The following is a 23,763-nucleotide window of genomic DNA, read 5'->3' as shown; positions in this document are numbered from 1 at the left end:
AAATAAACTTGATCAGTATTAATAATAATAACAATAACAATACCACTCTGCTATTGAAAATCTGTTCCTTATTTGAAAAGCAAATTGGAATCGAGACGGAAAGGACAATATAATCCCAATCCACTATTTAAAGTGCATACTGCGCTAACTCACAAACATGACAGCAAGAAGAAAAAAAGAAGAGGAGAAAAAAGCAAACCGACCATGCAACAAACAGATGTTCGCATTGTGTGAAAATTCCCGGATAACAATGTTATTAGATGAATATTCTCATTCGATGATTTTGCAAGTGAATGAATGATGTGCGGGCGTTACATTAACTTCTTCTGCACTAATGTGTGTGTGCAAAAACTTCATTTTTTATTAAGTTTTCTCCGTGAACTTAATTACTCCTTCATTCCTTAATACATAAGTAATACATAAGTATTGAGAGAGGAACAGAAAGAAAGAGAGAAAGAGAGGGATAGAGAAGGCATAATTTATTATTGTTACTTCTGAAATTTTTTAAGCTATAGCGTATGGTGTGAAAAGTACTCCATTGTTCATAGAGATTAATTTCACTTTTGTCTAAATATCTACACAACGAGCTATTTTGTGCTTTTACGTCCGCCAAAAAAAAAATAAAATTTCATCAACTTATTATTATTACATTTCAGTGGCTCGTCGTCGCCGCAAAGAACGTCAACAACGCCGTCAACGTACTACATTTAGTAATGAACAAACGCTGCGTTTAGAAGTAGAATTTCATCGTAATGAATACATATCACGTAGCAGACGATTTGAATTGGCTGATGCGCTATGTCTGTCGGAAACACAAATTAAAATCTGGTTTCAAAATCGTCGTGCCAAAGATAAACGTATTGAAAAAGCACAAATCGATCAGCAATATAGGTAAGTAAATAGAAATAGTGGAGTCGTGGTACTCTCACAATCTCTTCGTCTCTCTATCAATATTTTATTACCTGTAACACTACCTTTTTATACTCATCACAGAAGCATGAGGAGTATGAACGTTTACAACGCCCAGAAGACAATATCACAGATCCCCACAAAGTATATATATTGTTGATCAGCATCAACTTCTAAATCGATATCATCATGTCCGTCTGTCCGTCTGTTGTAAATATTCTCCTGGCCGCAAAAATTTAAATTATCGAATTCAAGTTTTTCAGAAACATTGGACGTTCTTGATATTGAAAATAGGTCGCCAAACCGGTCGAAGGACACATCCATAGCACCATGCAAACTAAGAACGAGAACACGTCTCTTTTACAAAAGGAATAAAAAATTGATTTTTTACTCATTCCCCCTAAATATGCAAAAAATTGGAAAGCATTTTCTTTGAGCGATGCTATAACAACTGTACTAAAATAATGCTATAGTGCAACAAAACTTAATTTTCTGTCAATACCTTTGTAAGGCGCAGAAATAAACTTCAAAAATCCCATCGAGTATATAAATTCTTGGCCAGCTTCAAATTTAGAATCGACCTAGACATCCATCCGTCCATCCGTTTTTCTGCCTGTCTGTGCAACTCTGTAATATTTGTAGTAAACATTCTCTTGTTCGCCAAAATGAAGATATCGCCTACAACGCCAGTACGAGAATGTGAGAGAAGCTTTTGTTATGAAAATCAAAAAAAAAAAAAAAAAAAATCAGCCACGCCCACCCCAAATTATAAAGCATTTTTCGTCATTTTTGGGATAACGGTGATGGGTATAAAAGGATCGGTCACGACCGAATATAATTTTCTTCCTTTTTTTTTTTTGGAAATTTGAAATTTGAAAATTTCTTATTTCAATTACTTTTCTCCCAGAAACTTTGTCGTGGCGAACGGTTTTATGACCTCTATAATAGGACAAACTCCTTACTCACCGGCAATGATAACAAATTTTCAACAAAATTTCTATCAACATCAACAGTTACAGCAAACGGCTATAACGCAGAATGTAAATAAATCAACAAATAGTTTAATATCTTCGAATGCAAGTCAATCGGCAACAATTAATACGAATAACCTGATAGCAACTCAGTCTAGAATTCCTAGTATTGATGCAGGGACAAAAACTCCACATAGCGCCGTAACACGAATAGAGGCCATCAATAACATCACTATTGCCAACAACATTAACTACAACAACATTCATAGCTTTCATCATAAAGACGATCATTCACTCGCCACCAACAACAGCAACAATGGAAGCCATTATATCGCTTCAACTCCGTTTAGCAGTCTTATAAATTCATGTTAACATATACGTATACATAGTTGTTGAGATAAATATGTATATGTATATATATACACTTAATAATTAAAATCATACCTTTTTTGGATTTTACTGTAAAAATTTTCTTCAAAATAAAAAGAAATTAATCAAAAACACGTACGCATTTAGTCCATTGTTTCGCAACTTTTGTTACTTTTACACGCTTGAGGTATTTTCTTATTATTTAAGGTAGATTTTTAAGATAAGTGTGGAAAAGACTTACTCTTCTAAGACAAATTAAAAATTTCTTTTGTATTTTTAACTCGAAATTGAAGAATTTGCTTAATATTTTCCTTATGGGCATAAAATGTTCAAACTTATGCACGTATCTTGAGGGTCATACTATCAGCGGTATTTGCGGTATTGTTGTCGTTGTCATCAGAAGAGAAAGCAATGTTTCTCTTCTTTTTTTTTTTTTTTTGGCTTTCTATCAAATATGGTATGGTATTCCGGAGAATCTCATTAAAATCCTTCAATGCTAATACATTATTATAAATCAAGTTTGTATAAAAAAAAACCTTCACCTAACCTAACAATTTTCAATGTCTCTATGATATTGCTCAGAATAATTGTTATATAATTTACAAAATTTAACACCAGAACTGGCGGGTGTCTTCAACGAAAAGGAATCTTTTTGATAGCCACTTCTTATCGAATTACCATAGTTAATTTGCGGACGTATTAGTAAGCCGATCGCGACTATTTTTGAGCTAGACATGAAGATTATCCTGATAAATATTTGGATCGCAGGTTTTCGAATATATATTCAGAAGACCGAAAGTTTACGAAAATGTGAAAAAGCTATATTTTTTCGAACTTGTCTTTGCGAGTACGTATCTATGTAGATCAAAAGCATTTTTTAACCTTGGATTCTTAATAGATCACGAAATGCTTGCAATTAATTTCACCTTCTAGCTTCATTTTTGCGAATAAATGTAATCAAAAAAAATCAGTTTTTCTAGAAATATATGTCGCCAGCATTTACAAAACTAAAATAAGTATAGGAAATTTGATTGCAGATATTCGAAGGTGCTTTCGTACAATACCAAACCAATTTCTTATAACCAATGACATGGTTGGGAGAGTTAGCGTTAAAAACTAGCAAGAGAGACCTCAAAAATGTCCTAATCTGCCTAATCTCTGAAGGGTCACTAAAGTCCATGAATATGTCTATATCTCTGCTTACCAATCTTTCAAAAATGATGGTAGAAAATTAAACGTGGTATTTGCATGCTTGGAAAAATTTTAAAAAGGGCAAGGAGAAGCAGAAGAGGCCACTTATATGCCTCACACAGCTAACAGTTCAGCAAGAAAGAAGAAGCCTGGCTGAACGCTTCTTGTACGCTTCTTGTTTGTTGCTTTCACAAAGTACCGAAAAATGTTCTTACCCAACCAATGGTTAGAAAAGTAAAATATCTGGAGAACGTTCCTCTCAAGGCAAGGTCACTATACAATCAAAGAGAGAGTTGTCCTATTTGCTTTAATTTGGAATTCTTTTCTTTTTTCAACACAATTCGCAAAAATTTAGATGATATCTACAATTTACGCTCAATATCAGATGCTTTAAGTTCTGCCACACCCAGCGTACTCGCCAGAGTCCTCTTGGCGCCTCCTCATTAACTTTTGTTCAGATCGATGCAGTATGGCTCGGCTGGCATGCGGGCTCACAAAGTTAAAGGAGTGCGAAAATGGATCGGTAGATGGATCGCTGCCAAGCCAATATAAATTCTTTCGACATGACATAGCCATGTTATCAAAAATATTGTAAAATGTTGTAGAAAATGATGAAAACTATTTTGATTAATAAAAATTGTAGTAAGTTTCAACGTTTTTTTTTTTCAAGTTTTTCAAGTGAAAAAGTGATCAACATTTTTGCAAACACCTAATATGAGAAATCATCTTTTCTGAATAAACGCGCCTTGCCTACATCGTATATAAATGAAACATTGTATCGATTGTCAAGCCTTTGCATGTTTCCCATGGCTTAGGAGTTCACACCATGGCTTAGGAGTTCACACCCAACTCGGATCTATACCAGCTATCGACGAGCCATTATGCTAGATATGTATTTTTTTTTTTTATTTCATAAACATAAAAATGAAGATATCGGCTTCAGATTTTCAAGAAATTTAATGTTTATACTCTTCTTTGGACGGTTTTTTCTTTAAATAATGTTGATTTTGAATTAACCCTATCCATCAACAAGAATAAATAGACATTTTTACATGAACTTTTTCATCTAGTACGGATCCCAGCCATAAAATTTGTTTTGAATTTTAATCTTGACTTTGTTAGCGACTCGGCCTACTACGGAGAATATCCGGACTATATGAACACACTTTTCTTTATCTCGTTGTACTTCAACTTGGACAAGGCATTTCGTTATTCAGTATTTATTTTGCGTTAGAGTGTACAATTCGTAATGAACGTGCACATTTGTTATCAAGTAGTGATGATTTACATTCCTAAGTTCAATTTAAATGTTTATATGTTGTACTTATGGACTGAATTTTCACTCTACACTGAATTTTGATTTTTTTTTTTGCTTTGGTTTTCTAAGCAATATATCTATCGTGTAAAACAGGGTTGAGTGTTTATATATTTATGGGATCTCTAAAGTTTCCTCCTTGATGTTGCATACGTCTTCCCAAAATGAATACAATACTGCTCCATACTTCGATGAGTATAAAAATATACATGTATAAATGTATAAATTTACATAAAATAGAAAAAATATAAAAATAAAATGAATAAACTCAGACGAAAATATATAAATAAATTTACGTAATATATGTAAAGGAGCGTTAATATAAAAATGTATTTATGTGTATATATCTTAGTCCAAATGGTACGAAAAAAATCACAAACTTGCTGTATATGTTGTCTTAAGCATAGACAAAGTGAAGACCAACTAAATCACGAATATCAACACGTACGGATAGCACGTCTGAATTTGATAATAAAAGGAGTCGAATTATGCTGCGATAATATAGGAGGGATGACGGTAGAAAAGAAAACAAAGCGGGACAACCGAGTAAGATCCAAAACTGCTTGCCCGCAGCCTAATTGGATGCGCTCCCACCTGTGGGATATTTGTATTATATAATATTCAAATGACATTTAAATCTGTCCGACAGCTATCCGAACTAGCAAAAATTCATACATAACGTAAATAGACGAAATTTTATTTCTTACGCAATTTCCTTTAGGATTATTTGCATACTTAATTGTTCAGAGAGAGCCGTATATTGCTCATACTATGTTATAAATAGCAGTAGACATTGATTTAAAATTTAAGACAAATAATTCGGAGGCTAACATAAAACCAATTAAAATTTTTTTGTAAGGCTAACAGAATCCTCGTATTTTTTACACATTCTTAATTTATATGTGTATGCATATATATCTATGCCATATTCTTCTGTTGCTTTATTTAAAACATATTTCGCATGCGATAAAGGTGTCTTTTAACATTTATTGAAAATAAGCCGAATAACGGTTGTAACGCCTAGCAAATATGTTTTTAAAATCCACTATGCAGAGAAAGTTTACTATAATCGTCGGATTACGTACACTTGTTGAGTTTAAGGTGTAATGTTTTAATTTTCAATTTTTTCCACATAACCTATTATTATTTTGCCCGAATCACATACTATACTTTTCTGGTTGTATGCTATACTTTTCACATCTTACAGTTGCTTAAGCCCCAGAAAAATGTTACAACTATTTCAAGATAACATTTCGATAACATAACTTTGTTTTGCAATAATACATAAGAAATTGGTATGCACTGCATACACAGGCTACTCCTTCGCGATGCAGTTTAAACATTTTTACATCCTTTCGTCAATATCCTTGACCAAATAAATATTGAAACTTACGTACCAATCTCAAATGTTGTATTCCATTCGCTGTTTACGTTATCTTGCAAAATGATTACAAAATTCTTTCAACTGCCATCAGACTGGTATCAAATCAGCTGCTCAACTTTGCAATCTGGGGTTTGATGAATGCGCGGATATTAAACTGATGAGTTTTTCATTTTTCACACTTCATATCAGCAAGAGCATAAGAAAAAGCACGTAAAGGAAAATCATTTTCTTAATTATTTTAATTTTGATTTAAAGCCGAAAAAATGAGTATCTAAGTTCATCGAAAAGTCTATTAGTTTATTATTGTCCTTCATTTTCAAAGACTGTTGTTTAATAAAGTAATGCCAACTTAAATAAAGATTGAAAAAAACGACAAAATTGAAAAAAGATATTTTATGGATGTCATCAAGTGGGTTGTTTAGAACTCTGTAGATAAAAAGTTTCAATAGCTATTTTATTAATAGCCGCTAAGGCGTACTGGCACAGGCCGCTATGCCATTGAATGTATGGGTCCTGAATTTAGTCAAATGGTTAAGTTCACTGAACGGATTTCGCTATTAATTTCCATGGGGTTTTGTAGGAAAAGATTGCAGTAGTAAGCAAATCAATGGCTCATCTATTTGCAATATTTGTCTCCATCTTATTTCCTGTCTTTTCTATGAAAAATCATTAATTTTGGTAAAAAATTTAATAATTGCCGAGGAATAAAGTAAGCAAGCATGGTATTACTAAATATAGTTTTTTTTGAAAACGTAAACGAATAGTTGTTATTTCCTTTTGACCAACAATTTCTTTGCCTTATATTTTTTCAATAATACAATTAAAATATTAACTTTTTTTATTGCAATTAGATATTCGAGGAATTATCATCATTCAGAACAACAATACGTAATCCAGAAAATGATATTGGAAATCGACTTTTCATTTATCATTAGTAATGTAATATCCAGGTAGAATATTGAAACTCCATTTGCTGTAAAAGTATTTTCGCGATATCAGGTATTTCAATAATTTCGGCTGAAATCAAATTTCTTAACGAATCGGTTTGTACATTTAAAAAGCAATCATTAATTTTGTAGGACTACTTTTTGTACAAAGCAAACCCCAGTCATAGATGAAGTACGTCTGTAGTGAAATGTGAATTTCGTGAATTACCCACTTGTGCTTCATCAAATATTTTTATATTTCGGTTTTCGCTAACTACTTTCAAAATACGTTCAATTTTTTCCGGCGCTGATGTGTCTAAATCTTATACGCAGGTTGTACAAATATTGTTACAGCAATTTTTACAAAATTGACATAAAAATTAAAATGATGCACACAGCCTTATTATTATCTAATGCAGCGTTACATTTAACTAGCTGCACCAAAAATCAATATATATTTCGAAAACATGGCAATACCTTATGTAATGATTATAACCAACTAAAGCGGACATACTCCATTTTGTTGGATACAGAAAATTTTTCGGTCGAACGCGATTTTTATTCCTTGTGTAGAAGAGTTCAAGTTATTATTAATTTCACAGTTTTGTTAATTATTAAAAAAAAATGGAAAACGTTCGGACAAAAACAGAACCAGAGAATGACCAGGACCATGATCACGCAGCGGAGGTAGAGAGCGATGGAAGTGATGTAAATAGAGTTGTAATTTTCCTTCATACATCAATTATGAATAATTCTAATATTAGGATATATGTGAATTAGAGCATTTACGTAAACTGTTTATTGGTGGCTTGGCCTCTTATACTACGGAGGAAAGTTTAAAAGAATTTTATAATCAATGGGGTAAAGTGGTTGATGTTGTTGTTATGCGGGATAATATGACTAAACGGTCTCGAGGTTTCGGTTTCATAACCTACACCAAGTCGTATATGGTGGATAAAGCTCAAGAGAATCGTCCACATGTCATTGATGGAAAGTATGTTTTTTCCGTATAATATTTAATATATTTTATTTACATATCTCTTTTTGAATATTTATGCACAGGACTGTAGAAGCTAAACGTGCTCTACCACGCCCAGAACGTGAAGCCTCCGAAAATAAGAATTTTTCAGTAAAGAAACTTTTTGTAGGTGGATTGAAAGATAACCACGATGAATCTTGTTTAACAGAGTATTTCTCGGAATTTGGTAAAGTGGTTTCAATCAAAATACTTACAGATAAAACTACCGGAAAACGTAGAGGATTTGCTTTTGTAGAATTCGACGATTATGATGCTGTTGATAAAGCTATATGTAAGTGTTTTAACTAATAATAATAATGTGTTTAAAAAAGAAAAGTGCTTAAATTTTTATACATCTATACGTAGTACGGAAAACTCATTCCATTAAGTATGTGGTGGTAGACGTGAAAAAATCTGTTTATAACCAAGAGCTACAGAAAAAGAATATTCAGAAGCAAAATATGGGAAATAAAATGCAAGATCAGAAAAATAGCATTAATGGAAATGGACGTCAACCTCCAAATAATATGCCACCCGGTCCAAATCAAAGAGCACCAGTGCAGCCTCAACAAATGCCGCCTTACCAACAAGCACCGCCGCCGAATTACAATCAGTGGGGACCACCGCCAGCGGCAATGCCCCATCAGAACTATGGCGGTTATCAACAGCCTCCTATGCCTCCAGTTTCACAACAAATGCCTAGTTGGAATTATTCAACGGCGCCAACTAATTGGAATGCTCCACCACCACCCACAAATATGCAGCAAATGCCACCTGCATGGCATAATAATCAATGGGGTTGTCCACCTCCGGTAGCAGGTCCCCCCGCTCCAGGTACTATGCCTCCAAACAATATACCCCCACCCGGTACACAGCCGCCGCCTAATTGGCAACAACCACCACCACCGGCTGCAGGTCCACCGGCGCATCAACAACCACAACAACAACCACCACCACCACCAAACTTCGGCACAGGCTACCAGCAAAATTATGGCGGTGGTCCAACTAAACATCAAAGTAATATGAGTTCAAACCGTATGAATCCCTACAATGTTCCACCCAACAATAACAATAATTACGGTAAGTAATTTAATGCAAAAAAAGCCTTTCCTCTAAATATTAAAATTAAAGAGCAACAAGCACAGGCTTTTGTTGTCGGTATTGAAAAAAAAAAAAAAGATGACTGAATTAGTAGAAATTTTTTGTAGTAACTAATAATATATAAATTCCACAAGCTTATGGCGGCTATACTGGTGGGCCACCAAACGGCAATCCGCCGTCTAATGGTCCTGGCCCAATATCCCAACCTATGGCAAACGGAAATTCAGGCGTAGCTGCTGCTCCAAGCAACAACAAATATCGTCGCTAAAATTGGCTTCGAAATGTATGAATGTTCTGAAGAAGACAAAGGTAAGCTAGAAATATACCTTCACTATATGGAATAATTGTTTGCAATTAAATAACGTAAAGAATATATTAGTGCATAAAGTTTTTTTTTTTTTTTTTTAAGAATTTTATACTAAAATACGCAAAAGAAAATTGGAATTTTTTATAGAAGAAGTTTAAAGCAAATAACGAACGACATTATAGGAAATATTTTTGAAATGCTCGCCTTTATAATATTTTAATTTGATCGGGTAAAGTGGTTGCGATATAAAGAAGTAAAGAATAGCAGTCGAGAAATTAGAAAAGTATCCTTCAGACTCGTTTCAGTAACAATTTTCCTTCTTATCTTGTGTTATGGGAACAAATACATTTGCGTGTTATATTAAACAAGGGAAAGGAAAGGCCTAATTATATAAATACTAAAGGGAAACTTATTTCAACTTCTTTACCTAGCAAATGTGGTGTGTGTAGTTTGATTTAATAAAGATTTTTAACACATTGAAATACGCATAGGAGCCACATAAGACAATATATATTCGTGATCGGCGTAAACAGTCCGCGGTCCGCAAGTGGAAATCATGACTACAAAACAGCTGTGGTGACTTTCTTGTACCTTTCATTGATTTCGAAAGTCAGCTAAGTGTATCGATGAGTTCCTTTGTTCGTTCACATTTAGGAAAAACGCTTGTAAATTTTTTCATTTGCTTTCTCTATGAGCCACAACTCTTTAATACATAGTACACTGAGACGTTCGTTTCAAGTTTGGAAGTGGCTAACTGGTATATAAATTTTGCCCCAAATCGGATATAACGTTTACTTCCTAAAGATGTGAAGCAGCATAACAACGATAGTTAACATTTTCTCCTTGGGATGATGTCACTTTTTCGGTCCACTTGTTTTTTTTTTTAAAGAAAAATATAATTTTTTAGTAAGAGAAAAGAACGGGAAAACAGTTCGTTTTTGAGATTGGAATTTGGAATATCGTAAAATCTACCGAATTTGGAAAATTTCAATCTTTCCTACAACACGTTATCTTATCAAATCAGTTAACTGGTTCTCGTCTTCATATCCTAAAGCAAAATGTGACATATGGAAGCACTGAAATCTCAGTCTCTTTCAACTTTCTGTTTTCATTGGCTTATAATCAATTTTATATATGATCGTTAATGCTCGGTACATCGACTTTAACGATTTACGGTTTTAGTTGAGTAAATATTCCCCCTTTTTTCGTGAGGAAAATTTGCGCATAAACGCAGGGAATAAGTGTTCGATTGTAAAAAAAAAAAAAATATATATGCTGATAGCAATAAACTCGCATCACTTTTTCTCTATAAAAAAAGTCGCATATCATCCTCTCTAAGAATGTTTTAAAATTCTCTTATATCATTTATAATGAATTCACATACAATATAAATTAAATTTTTAAATATATTAAAAGCCATAAACATATTATTATTTTCTTCTTAATTTAGGTATGCTACAAGCTCAAATTAATAAGAACTCTTATTAAAGCAATGAAATAAATTAATTAAAGAAGAGCTAGCAGAATAACGTAATTTAAAACAATATTCTTTCTATAGTCTAGTTTGACTAAACTAAATCTAAATCTGTATGTATTTAAAGAAGAAGAAAAGAAAAAAAAAAAAAAGAAAGCAAAAGCAAGAAAGGTAAATAATAAAAGGTTAACTGAAAATTCATTTCTTTTTTTTTTTTTTTTTTTCTATCTATGCATAAGTTATTTTTAATTAGATATCTAATGAAAATTTATAAATAAGTTTTTGAAATCGGCATCACTTAGCATAAGAAGCTGTCAGGTAATCTGTGATCAGAATATAATTTGGCTGAATGTAATGAATTTTGTGAGTGCAATTTGTCTTTCCTATTGTTTGGTCATAAAAAAAACAAAGAAAAAGAAAAAAAAAGAGTTTGTCTTTCCATAAATTTTTTATAAAAATGTTCATAAATTCTTGAACATTTACTTCCTACGATCACAGATACTATTTACATTTATTTACTTTATATTTATTATTTAGAAATAAAATAAGCAAAGCAAAATAAATATGTATTAACTTTAAGTTTTTAACTTTTACCCGCAGCTAAAATATTTTGACTTATTATTATTATTATTATAATTATGAAATTTTTTTCCACTTTTGAACATAAAATATTAGATCTTACAAAATGAAAATGCATTGCTATGTATGCATTGCTAGAGTGAATGATAGTACCATATGTTTACGGTTTTATCAACAATATGCCTAATTAACAAAAAAAAAAAAAAAAAATTTTTTTTTTTTTTTAATCTAAATCTTTCTTTAAGTCAACTTTTTTCAACTATATATATATATATATATAGAAAATGTAATTGTACACTAAATTTATCGAAAAGTTATGTAGACCGCTTTCCTTAATCTTTTATTTATGGTAAATGTAAACTTTTACTTTAATGACAATTTTAAATAAAATAAAATAATTTACATTAAAATTTTTTAATTATTCTTTATATGTATGTATGGGTAACATTCGTTTTCAGTATATACATATTTAATAAATTTTAGGTATGATTTAACATATAAGGTCTATAATAAATTTTGAGGTATTTACAGGAGTGGTCCTAATTAATAAATAGTATTACGTTTTGAATAACTTTGCAACTAGTTCCCGTTAAAACACTGTGTTTAGATCTTATCTTTATCTTATCTTACTATATAGCATAGGTTTTCTTAAGCAATTAATATATTAAACTGACTGTATGTTCAAAGAAGACCATTAGATAGAGAATTGTTTCGAATTTCGAAGAAATATGCTTCTTTTAGAAGCATATGAATTTCTGTTACGAACAAGAAATCCCATGAAAAAGTCAGTTCTAAACCTCAGCAATGAGGTGATGAGCTCAAATATCGATTGGGCAGAAGTAGTTGACAACATTATGGTGCCGCTATCGGATTAAACATACATTGAGCCTCCGTAATTACACATCTAAGCAGGCCCTCCCGTGCAGTTATTGCGGGGATCAAAGCATAAATTATTTGTACGTAGCTTTAGGAAACGGGTTATATCTATCGATTGATCGCAGTTAGAGTAAAATAGATTGATTACATTTTTTAATACAAATATTCAGTTTTAGTAAAAGAGAAAAATTCCTCAAAACTTTATTACAGACCTGATAATTGCTACAGGCACGATGATAATATGTATATTTTTTTATCAAGCGTAGTTTTATGTTTTATTAATTTCAGATATAATCTTCAAATTTCTCCTCATAGAATGGATTAAGTTTTAATAATCTTTACGTATGTATGTGTATTAAATTTTACAGTATTTGTTCTTTTTAATTCTACAAAAACATTTTTTATATTCTTGTAAGACCGGCACCTAATTATATGATATACCGAACTTTCAAAAAAAGTTTATAAACGAACTGGACGAAACAACTCGAATAAGTTGGCGCCCAACTAGGCGTAAAGATGTCGCACGAATAAATAAAATTCCCCTGCGAAAATTGCAAGAGCACAAGGACTTTATTAAAATTCGACTCTGTTTTGTGCGAATTCCAAAATTCCTCGAAAGTTAATTATAAACCTTAGGCAGAAGGTTTGCATTTTGCATAGAAAAAAATATGTCCCTATCCCTTCCATCCAGTACTATCTTTCTATAACATTCAGTCAGCTCAGATAGGTGGCAGCAAAAAGCCATTCATTTTATGGAAACTAAAGCAAAAAAAAAGTCCGAGATCTTATAACAGTAGTTGGGCTTTATTCATCAATCATTGGACACCATTCGTTTAAAATTTCGTCTCCAATGGAAAAAAAATCTTTGAGATATTAATCTTCACTGTTTCAAGACCAATGCTGTCTATTAAATGAGATTAATAAAAATAGAAAAAGAAGAAGAAGAAGAAAAAACTGAAAATCAACTACTACGCAGTATACTAATTACATTTGTTCGGTTTTTTTAGCTTATAAATGTTGTAAGGTGAACGATTTCATATATATTCAACTCAAGACTATTTTATATTTTACTTCATTTTACTTCAATTTACATTTTACACACAACTAACAATTTCTACTTTATATTTTATACTTAATTGCAGCTTACACCACGAAAAGCGCTCTTCTCTATACATTTCTTTGTTTTCCTATAAATTTAACGTAGTGTGCGAGTCAATAAAAAGCCATCAGCATGTTATATAATAACACATCTATATATTTATTACAAAAAAAAAAAAAGAAGACTTTTCTTTCCATCAACACTCGGTAGTACGAACGAGCTCGTACCGTCTATAAACACAAAAATCGCTTAAAAAGACTTGCATCTGATTCTTGCTCTAAAGCAAACTTATTTTCTTTTCGATAAAGGAAATCTTGAACACCTATATGTTTTATCAATATCGGTCTTAAATATGTACTGACTATGAAATTATCCTATTTATATATAAAATCTTTCCCTTTCTACTGAGATGAAGATTTGCGATGGTGTAGGTTAATAATTGGTCGGCCGTACTCGACTAATTTAATCATTTATTTTTTAATTTTTTCTTTAAAAATCCTTTTTTTTTTATGTATTTTTCTTATTAGTGCCTATTCTTTTCTCAACTACGTCTCCCTTCAGAAAAAGTTTTGTTCGTGATTACAGGTAAGAATTCAATTTTCATTTTATTATCGTGATCATATATATATATATATATATATAATTTATATTAGAGAGAAAGTGTATTGCCTTTATATATGTAATAAGTCTGAAATCGCGAAGAGAGAGATATAGGTATCAGAGGCGGCATTCAATGCCTATGTATCGTTGTTTCACTTTGTTTTTACAGTTCAAAAATTGGAAGGAAATTAATATCAATCAATACAATTTTCAATTTGGGTAATATACGAATCGATTCAATTGAAATTTGTATTTAAATTTCAATCGGTACTGAAATGCATTCGAATCATATATTTATTTCAGTTATCCAATAAAATGTAATTAAGAGATATATGAAAATTTGAAAACACTTACCACGGAATACATTTGCGAACAATCTTTGTTTTGATGAAGTCAATCTGAAAACAAAATAAATTAAATATAAAGTAAAGTTTTGCACATTAGGTATGTAAATGTTGAAAAAAAATTTTTTTTAAAAACTTTTCCTTTAAATCCTTGCAAAATATTCATTTTTTTACATATTTAAATGATTTAAATAAGGTCCCTTGCCAGGTGTAAGGTCCCTTGCCAGGTGCCCGGAAGCCTTGATTTTTTTGGTTAATAAAATCGAATGCCCTTGTCATATGCGGAAATGTGATAGAAGCTTTTTTTAGATTAGATCCGACAGAAACAATAGGAAAATTAAATGTCAAACCGATGGAAACATATCTGCAACGCGATACATGTTAACAAGTTCATCTTAGGAATGTTGATGTTAAAGATTTAAAGAAGATTTATGTCCTTCGGGCATAATTGGCTTAATGGCTTAAAGTGCTTCGAAAAGGGTGGTTCGAGGTTCGTTTGTAGTTTATATAAAAATATCTCTCTTGCGATAAAAGTTATTATACTGTGCATTATGCTTCGTATTAGTGCGTCTTTCACGTTTAGTCTTCCTTTGCATGCCCATAAAATTAAAAAAAATCCAACAACTACATCCATTCGCGGCCCAATAGTTTGTGTTCATTTTCTTTCGATCATTCTTTTCTACTATATTTATTTTTCACTTTGGCACAATGATGCTCACATTTGGGAATCTGCTAACTTACTTCATTAACTCACTCTCCTCCTTGTCCCTTTACTCTTTTTGCTAAAGTCTAAAATGCTTGCACTTCCTGTATACCAAACAAGCTATTAGCTGGACATACACGCTTCGGCCCGTGATAAAAAAATTTATTTATGTTGAGATATTTAGGTATGAAGGTACAGTTCATTGTATAAAACATATAAAAAAAATGTTTTCTTCACATTTTTGGAAGCAAAAGAAGCTTCTTTTTTACATCCTGGTCTGTCTGCATCTAAATAAACAATTCTATAATTTTCCGATTTCGAGCCTTTTTTTTTGAATCTCTTAAAAATTGATCGAAAGTTTCGTAAATTTTAATTTATTGGAAAATCCTTTCATTCTTCGTTCTACAGATTGCGTTCGAATCATATTTTTAGGTTAGTTAGTGTTGTAGTGCGGACACACAGCAAGAACGAAAGAACGAATCTTCACGAGTGAGAACATATCGCCATTTTGTTTTAATATTATAGCTTCAAAGTCGATAACTTTTTGTTTTAGGAACTCGGGAAAAATAATTAGAGAAGACATGAACGCAATGAGCGCAATAAGCGCTTACCGCTTAACTGAACGAAATAAATTTCGCATTCACTTAACATACATTCTTATGCGAGGTTTGCTTCATTTCAGTTCAAAACATAAGCCATATATGGTTTACATACTTTCTTGAACTTTTTTTTTTTTTTTATTTTTTTTTTGCAATTTTCCCGAAATATAAACCATTCTTGCATTGAGTTTTATTATTTTGTATATTTACAATAATAGTTCAAGTTTTCTTTTATTGCATACATATCTCTCTCTCTCTCTCTCTCATAATAATCGGCCGTTGTAGTATAACGTACTCCACCCCTTCTTTAAAAAAAAAAAAAAAAAAAGCTAAAAAGAAAATTTAAAGATTCTTAACTCATTCCGCTATGTTTTGCAATCATGGAATTCAGACACATGCATACATACACATATATATATATATATATATAATGTATATACATTATGTATTATTGCATATGCCTGGACTGACTGACTCTTCAGTACAAATTCTGTACATGTTGTGTTGATCATTATTATTCTGTTAAATTAGTTCATTGTAGGTTGTCGGATCGTTTGGATCGTTGCATTCTAATAATTTTTTATTTTCTTATTTCCTTACGAACGTGTAGTGAGAAGGAAATCACTTTCGTCTAATATCGCAGAAAATAGAAATAAAGTGCAAAAAAATTGATTTCGGTGTTTGCCTGTAGTAAGTGTGTAATTTTTTTTCTTTTTTAATTTATTTCAATCATAGACTTGTGCATAGTTATGTATATTATGTATGAATCCATAAGCATAAACGCGCCACAGTTTTCCGCTTAAGATATCCTTGAGCTACTAAAAAAAAAAAAAAAAATTAAACAAAAGTATATAACGGATGATGATGATGATGATGATTCATTCTTTGATTTCATTCTTGAAGTTTGTTGTGCGTCTACTTTTTTAAATTTCCAATTCCAAGTTCATTGTATAATATTTTGCAAAATTTTGTAATTCGTACTCGAATTACAATTTTTTTGTTGTTGCTATTCCAGTTAATTGAAATTTGTATGTATTAAAAAAAAAAAAAAAAAAAATTTTTTTTTTTTTTTTTTAATTATTATAAATTTTTTCGTTTTTTTTTTTTTTTTATAAATATTATTAAAAAAACTTTTTTTTTTTTTTTTTTTTTTTTTTTTTTGCTTTTATTATGAAAACGAAGCAACCACAAGGCCAACGCTAAGATATCAATTGAAATTTTGCGCCCATTTGTCTTCCATATTTCATGAATACTACTAGGTCAACGCATCTCAATTAAGATGCAGGGACAAATGATAAAAAAGAAATTTTTTTTATTAAACAATCCGTTCATACATAATGACCACACATGCTTGTTTGTCCATAAGCAATGTGATAGATGTATAGATAGATTTAATGAATCTCGACAATATAGCTACATAGCATAGCTAGTATAGCATGCATATTACAAGAGAGCGACCATCATCTAACTTGCTTGCATATTTCAATTGAATATGATATATTGCGATTATATTGCTTTATTCCATTTACCATAGAGAACGATTCCAGAATAAAGAAAACATCATCACATCTTAAGTATTTTTAGATAAGTTGTTCACCTATAATTTTGCAAATTATTGCAAAAAAATGGCGTGTGCGAGAAAAATGCTGCATGCAATTTGACATTTCATCTATAGCGTTCATTAAAGATTTTTTCAAGACCCCAAGATTCCGTGATTATAGTCCAGTGCCAATAACTATCACGGCCAAGTGTAATTTTACTGAAACTTCAAAGTAAATTGTAATCTGATTAGCCCCGACGACGAATGTTATATAAATGTATGCCAACTGCTACACCAACAAGTTTGTTCCTCTTAACTGCCTTTTTTGTTGCTTCGTGGCAACAATCATTTTTCGATTTGTTCCCGGAATGTATTACATATTTTCGTTACCCCAGCAGTGTGGGTTATTGCGACCGGATTATTAACGTTAATAAGTGATCAGTGGACAAGTCTTGATTTTTTTTCACAAAAAAAGTTTCTGTACGCTGTGTGTGCCTTTCCTCTCACAAGTTTTAACCAATTTCCTGCAAATCTTGCGGAAAAATTAAATGCTGAGCTTTCCTGAGCTGAGGAATCCTTTACTTTGATCTCACAATTAACTACACTTGTAATGGTTAATCTTGTTTAACCTACGCCTATGCCTCTCCCTATCTTAATTTCATGAATGTAATGGATCGTAGTTTTAAGATCTCCACCCACCAAACATAACTACACAGATTTTGAATCAGACAAGTTTGAAAGTTTTTACTACCTGCTTACTCAGGTAACGCGATCTTTATGAATATATGCAAGTCTTCTGTTAAAATTGTTGTCCATCCATGTATCCATTTTTAGTAATTTTTTTTTTACTGTTGGTTACTGAAAACTTGACAATTATTTTCATATGGTCAGGCTTATTGTCTCCAATTTATAATGTAGGCAAAATTGTATCCGTTCGAGGTTGTGTTGAACTTTGGAAATAGCAAACGGTAAAGCAAGTACACGCAAAAGCATTATAAGAGCGACGCAACGAATCCAAGTGGCATACACGATCTTTGAGCTAAAATTTCTTGAGGTAATCTCAACCGTATGCCAAACGTTATCAACAACTTTTTCACTTTGTACTTGATCTGCATTGTAAGCGTTATGTTTGACGGGACAAGGCATTAAAAATGCTTGGTTGGATTTGGAAACAATGATGTTGGAATTCGTAGGAATATTTCTGATCAATTTAACATATCTAAGATTTAAAATTTCATCAGCAAATTACAAATCACTGGTTGTACCACAAAACACTTGTAACGTGCCCTGTAACTTAATCACACAACAACAACAAAGGAAGAAAAGCCAATTGTCTACCAATAACTTATGTGAGGCATTTTTTCACAAGTTAATAGTAAGTCATTTCCATTCGTCGTTGTGGATAAAATACCTTGTCATCTATGATTGTTTGTCTTAATATCTATGTCTGTAAAGGCTATATATAATAACATAACAAAATAAGAAAAAGATGAAATACATAAAAAAAATTTGAAATCGCAGATTTTCTTCTAATAAATCCAAACTGTTCTTAAAAATGCAAACACACATACACTTTTTGCAAATTTAGCTAAATATATAAAGCAAAGTTTTAATAAAACCGTTTAATTCAATGCTTTATATTTCAAAGCTTATCTTCTAAACCTTATCGCGTCAAAATAATATATAAACACTTATGCATTCATCATGTGTTATAACACATATTTGTGCATATTTCCGCCATAAAATACTATCATCCAAGGATGGAGGGGTATATTCATTTTCTCGAAATGTTTGCAACGTCCAGAAGGCAGTTTCAGGGACCCAATAAAGCATACAGCACTCTTGATTAGCATCAAATTCTGAATTGATTTAAACATGTCCGTCTGTCCGCCTTTTGTAAACATTCTCCTGAGCATAAGAATGCAGTTATCGACTTCAAATTTGGCAAAAAAAACATTGGAAGTTCTTATGCACAGGCTGGTATTGAAAATTGGGCAAATCGATCGAAGGACACGGCTAGGGTATCACGAAAACTGAAAACACCTCTGATTTTTTGCTCACTGATAAATCTATAAAAACAGATAAATCTATAAAAATTTAAATGTAGACTCTATGGAGCTTGGTGTAGGGCATGTAAAAAAATTGGGCAAATTAACCACGCCTACCCTATAGGATAGGTTATCAAAACTTAATTATCTTTTTAATACCTTTATAAAGCCCTGAAGCAATCTTCAAAAGCGCCGTAAAATATATAAATTCTTGGCCAGTTTCAAATTTGACTAACATGCACTAAAATATGTCTGTTCGTCAGTCCAACTTTGTATTATGTCTGGTAAATATTCTCCCGTTCACCTATGAATTTGCAAAAGAATACGAAAATGTACTCTTCTGAAACAAAACTGAGATGAAATTTTCCAAAGGGCTTGCCTGCAACGTCCACGCGCCTATACGACGAAAACTTTTATTTTGTGAACAGAAAAAATCAGCTGCGCCAACCCAATATTATAGGGTATGAAAATTTAGTTTTTTTTCTAATTTTTTGAAATCTCTTTCAAGGCAACGTTGTAAAAAAGGGGTATAAAGGATTCTGTCACGACCGAATATAGTGTTTTTACTTGATATTTTTTTTTTTTTTTTTTTTTTTTTAATTTAAACATCAAAATGAAAAATGTACTTTTAATTCTCTTTCTCTAAACATAAATATTCTGAGAATTTATGATGCAAACATCTTTTCATCATATATACACGTACGTACATATCTATGTATGTGTATGCGCAGCAAATAAAAAGATTTGTTTGAAATTTTTAGACTTCGACTTTTGAGAAGTATTGAGAACATTAAAGAATAATACTGCACTCCGTAGTCATCTTTTTATGCCCTACGTACGTCACTTGTGTATATTGTACAAGAGCAGATTAAGTTTGTGTGAATGTATGCAACATCTAGAAGAACTTCAAATAGACCCGTCTTTAATTATGGCGGATGATTCAGAACTTGTCTCTCTATTTCTTTCAGAGTATTTTCATGTTCATCTTGTTGTGGCCGCAATTTTTTATAAATTTTACTTAAGATTTCGTGCACTGACAAGTTTTGACCCATTTTTCTCGATCACTTGCCTTTTTTTTTCGAAAACTCGTTATATAAATAACTGGAAGGCATTATAGGGGCTGTGGTCCACTCTAGTGTTTTTACTTGTTTTCTATTAAGATCCATATATGCAAAAAAGTCTACTATACGTGCGTGCTATATAGATGTACTCGCCCAAGGATTTTCAATTACTACTAAGCTTAGGAAATAGAAAATTAATTTTTGTATAGACAGCGACTATTATTGGAACTTTTATAAATATGTGAATACTGGTTACACTTTTCGTTGTCTTTGGATAAATTAAAAACAAGCTGTCGCGTAGAACATTTAAGTATCCTTGATAAGCACTTGCGATTATATTCAATTTATGAAAGGACGAAAGTTCGAACGCTGCAAAGCGATTGTATATATACAACAATACCGAAATAATAAAATTTCTAGACAACAATTTTAGCGAACCTGCCTGTCTCAAAGCCCAATATCGCCCAAATAGCATTCATTTTTAATTAACTTTGGCCCCACATTTTGGTTTTGAAGTCATTTTGAGAGATTATTGGCCAATTGGATTATTATATCGAGGCAGTATGTAGGCCTTCGATCGCTTCAAAAGTATACGGCCATTAACCCCTTGTCACTCGTATGTCGACTATGTGTCGACATTATATGCCATCTTCCACTCCAACGTATAAATAGTTTATGTTATTAAAATTATTATTAATTAAAGTAAAAAAAAAAAAAAAAAACAAAATTCCGAGCGCAAAGGTTTAAATACTTTTGGAAATTTTGGTCCTTTGCAGTCTTTTTTTCGTTCAGAATTTAAATCCTCAAGCAAAGCAAGGGGAATATTAATAATAAATCAAAATATGTTAGTTATAGAAACTTTTAAGAAGATTTTGTATTCAATATTTTCGAAAATGTTTTCGAGTTTAAATTTCAAAGTAAACAGCATTCCATTTCAAGAATGCTGCTTGCCATCGAGTATTTTATTTCGACAATTACAAATTGTACTTGACAAAGAGTTATATAATTGTCCCAATCTCAGTATTTATTGACCGAAGCTGAGATATGCTATTTTTTTTTTTTTGAAATAATTTCTAGAGATGATTTCCGAGTGTTATACTTTTAAAGTAATTTCCTAATGTAAATTTAGATACGACATTTCCATTCACTTTGGATAGAAACTGAAATATATTTTCTATGCTGCGAGAAGCTTAAAGTAGAACACTTGCAATTTGTACCGACTTCCGAATACGAAATTAAGATCGCTAAGGGAATGAATTTGTTAAAAATGTATACATTTAGACATGTGTGTGTATGTGTGTGTGTGTGTGATTGTATGCATGTCTGGAACATTTAATCAACCAAATGATGGGGTCTCTAATGTCGGTAAAATTCTGATCATTTTTCAAAAAGAATGAATTTTAATACAAAATAGTTTTTAGTGTTTTTGTAGCTGAATGTAAATGTATGCGAAACAATAAATATTCTTTTATTACACTTGTGTGTCACATATACTGCCGAATGTTGCACCTATGTATATGTGTATAGATGTGCATATATATATACATATGAGTTATATTTCGATTTTACATCTTTGGAAGTGCATGCATATATATGTGCATACATATATATATATATATATGTATGTATATATATCGAAATATAACTCGTACATGTTTTAATTATTTTGCACTCAACATGTGCCTTTAAATGAGATTTCAAAGACGACATAATTAGGTAAAAGAGGGAGAGATAGATAGATAGAGAGAGAGAGAGGGAGAGAGAATAATTTTTTTAAAAATTTCTCTTATTTAGCTTTCCAAGCCAGCGTTATCTCGCAATTCTCTTACTCGCAATGAAACCCTTATCAGGCTTAGCGTGAATTTTTTTTTTTGTATTATTTTGTTTTTTTTTTTAAAGGCTCTTTAAGTTAGCATTTGATACATAATTCCAGTATTTCAGTTGCATTTATCTCTTTACGGAATCATGAAGTGGTGGATGCCAGTTTTGGTGCTAAGCCTTTTGGTTTCTACTCATAATGTGCAAGCAGAAGAAGAAGACATGGATTTAATGGATGATTTAAATATATCCGATCTGGATGAGAGTGAAGAAGAGTTTTTACGACTTTTGGAAGAGAATAACTTGGTAAGACAGAAAGTCGCAATAACAGTTACTATATATCTATATATATATATATACATACAATAATATAATGCACATACAATAATTTCAAAAATTTCACATTTTCAGAATAAAGATTTGCAACGAGAAAATGAAATTGCCGCAAAAATGGCAGCGGAATTATCTGCTTTACAGAATAACGTTTTAAATCCCGTAGTGGAAAGTGAGTATTGGCACTCAGTCAGTCAGTTTAATAAAATGGAAAATGGTAAAAATTTTATCTATCTATAATTAGTCGATCCATGTGAAAAAATACATTGCGGCGCTGGTCGAGTATGTCAGCTCGATGGTATGGAGGCGAAATGTGTTTGCATTCCAGAATGTCCAGAAGAAACGGATTTACGACGTCGTGTATGCACGAATAAAAATGAAACGTGGCCGTCAGATTGCTCAGTTTATCAACAGCGTTGTCTATGCGATACCAAAGCTGACGGTTGTCTTGCTCCCCTTAATACACATTTGCATATTGACTATTACGGTGAATGTCATGAACAGAAAACGTGCTCCGAAGAAGATATGAAGGTAACTGCAATCGTAATGATTTCGCTGATCGATTTAATGATTTTTTAATGATTTTTTGAAAAGGATTTCCCACGTCGCATGCGTGATTGGTTGTTCAATGTGATGCGCGATTTGGCCGAACGTGATGAACTTACCGAGCATTATATGCAAATGGAATTGGAAGCCGAAACTAATATGACTCGACGATGGTCTAATGCTGCCGTCTGGAAATGGTGTGATTTAGATGGCGATACCGATCGTTCCGTATCGCGTCATGAACTTTTCCCAATTCGCGCTCCCTTAGTTAGTCTCGAACATTGTATTGCACCATTTTTAGAATCGTGTGACGCTAACAAAGACCATCGTATTACCTTAATCGAGTGGGGCGCTTGCTTAGGTTTAGAAGCGGTAAGTGTTTTCAAGGCGAACATACGAACGTACACATCTATATATACATTTTATATAATAACTATGCTTGTCGCTTTTTTCTTTCTCTTTTGTTTCGATTCTTATCACAGGATGACCTCAACGAACGTTGCGATGATATTCAGAAATCTGTGCCACAATTGTTGGGTTAATAAGAAGAATCTATGTAATTCTACAGCTTTTTTTTCTTTTTTTACATTTATATGTACGAAAGTGTGTGTGTGTGTGTGTGTGTGTGTGTGTGTGTGTGTGTGTGTGTGTG

General features: G+C 31.9%; 4 protein-coding genes across 7 annotated transcripts in view; 3 read left to right on the top strand and 1 right to left on the bottom strand.

The window, feature by feature from the left end:
- LOC119634481 (homeobox protein rough) overlaps positions 1-2,258 on the top strand; it is an 8,053-nt gene extending 5,795 nt beyond the window's left edge. Inside the window, exons 3-4 of the mRNA XM_038028694.1 lie at positions 657-891; positions 1,817-2,258. Of these exons, the coding sequence (XP_037884622.1) occupies positions 657-891; positions 1,817-2,252 (671 nt within the window). The 3' untranslated portion in view covers positions 2,253-2,258. The remainder of the gene's footprint in view (positions 1-656; positions 892-1,816) is intronic.
- LOC119635048 (oxidoreductase-like domain-containing protein 1) overlaps positions 1-6,476 on the bottom strand; it is an 8,110-nt gene extending 1,634 nt beyond the window's left edge. Inside the window, exon 1 of the mRNA XM_038029565.1 lies at positions 6,153-6,476. The gene's annotated coding sequence lies outside the window, so the exon portion shown is untranslated. The remainder of the gene's footprint in view (positions 1-6,152) is intronic.
- A 1,080-nt stretch (positions 6,477-7,556) lies between these two features.
- Positions 7,557-11,117, top strand: LOC119634724 (ribonucleoprotein RB97D). Its single transcript, XM_038029054.1, has 6 exons — positions 7,557-7,773; positions 7,830-8,059; positions 8,128-8,375; positions 8,450-9,163; positions 9,319-9,493; positions 10,942-11,117. The coding sequence occupies exons 1-5, from the start codon at positions 7,690-7,692 to the stop codon at positions 9,450-9,452; spliced, it is 1,410 nt and encodes a 469-aa protein (XP_037884982.1). The 5' UTR covers positions 7,557-7,689; the 3' UTR covers positions 9,453-9,493; positions 10,942-11,117.
- Positions 9,412-23,714, top strand: LOC119634726 (SPARC). 4 transcript variants are annotated; one of them, XM_038029056.1, is made up of 7 exons: positions 9,412-9,493; positions 14,047-14,104; positions 22,348-22,538; positions 22,644-22,737; positions 22,810-23,096; positions 23,160-23,483; positions 23,594-23,714. In XM_038029056.1, the coding sequence occupies exons 1-7, from the start codon at positions 9,470-9,472 to the stop codon at positions 23,651-23,653; spliced, it is 1,038 nt and encodes a 345-aa protein (XP_037884984.1). In that variant the 5' UTR covers positions 9,412-9,469; the 3' UTR covers positions 23,654-23,714. The 4 variants fall into 4 exon arrangements, with proteins under 4 accessions (XP_037884984.1, XP_037884987.1, XP_037884985.1 ...); XM_038029059.1 differs by lacking the exon at positions 9,412-9,493 and having other exon boundaries at positions 22,356-22,538; XM_038029057.1 differs by lacking the exons at positions 9,412-9,493; positions 14,047-14,104 and adding an exon at positions 16,290-16,455 and having other exon boundaries at positions 22,356-22,538.
- The last annotated feature ends 49 nt before the right edge of the window (positions 23,715-23,763 follow it).

The sequence above is a fragment of the Glossina fuscipes genome, unplaced genomic scaffold (assembly GCF_014805625.2).
Source record: "Glossina fuscipes isolate IAEA_lab_2018 unplaced genomic scaffold, Yale_Gfus_2 3, whole genome shotgun sequence".
NCBI classification, from domain to species: Eukaryota; Metazoa; Arthropoda; class Insecta; order Diptera; family Glossinidae; genus Glossina; species Glossina fuscipes.
The sequence above is the reverse complement of the archived record's forward strand: the minus strand, read 5'-3'. Positions and strand labels throughout refer to the sequence as shown.

What these genes read in the sequence shown, in the direction of transcription:
- LOC119634726 (XM_038029056.1), top strand. Translation starts at nt 9,470, where the DNA reads ATGAATGTTCTGAAGAAGACAAAG. An exon ending in ATGTTCTGAAGAAGACAAAG is followed by an intron (nt 9,494 to 14,046) that starts GTAAGCTAGAAA and finishes TTTTCTTATTAG; the next exon opens with TGCCTATTCTTTTCTCAACT. An exon ending in GCTCCGAAGAAGATATGAAG is followed by an intron (nt 23,097 to 23,159) that starts GTAACTGCAATC and finishes TTTTTTGAAAAG; the next exon opens with GATTTCCCACGTCGCATGCG.
- LOC119634724 (XM_038029054.1), top strand. Translation starts at nt 7,690, where the DNA reads ATGGAAAACGTTCGGACAAAAACAGAACCAGAGAATGACCAGGACCAT. An exon ending in TAGAGAGCGATGGAAGTGAT is followed by an intron (nt 7,774 to 7,829) that starts GTAAATAGAGTT and finishes TTCTAATATTAG; the next exon opens with GATATATGTGAATTAGAGCA. An exon ending in CAACAATAACAATAATTACG is followed by an intron (nt 9,164 to 9,318) that starts GTAAGTAATTTA and finishes AAATTCCACAAG; the next exon opens with CTTATGGCGGCTATACTGGT.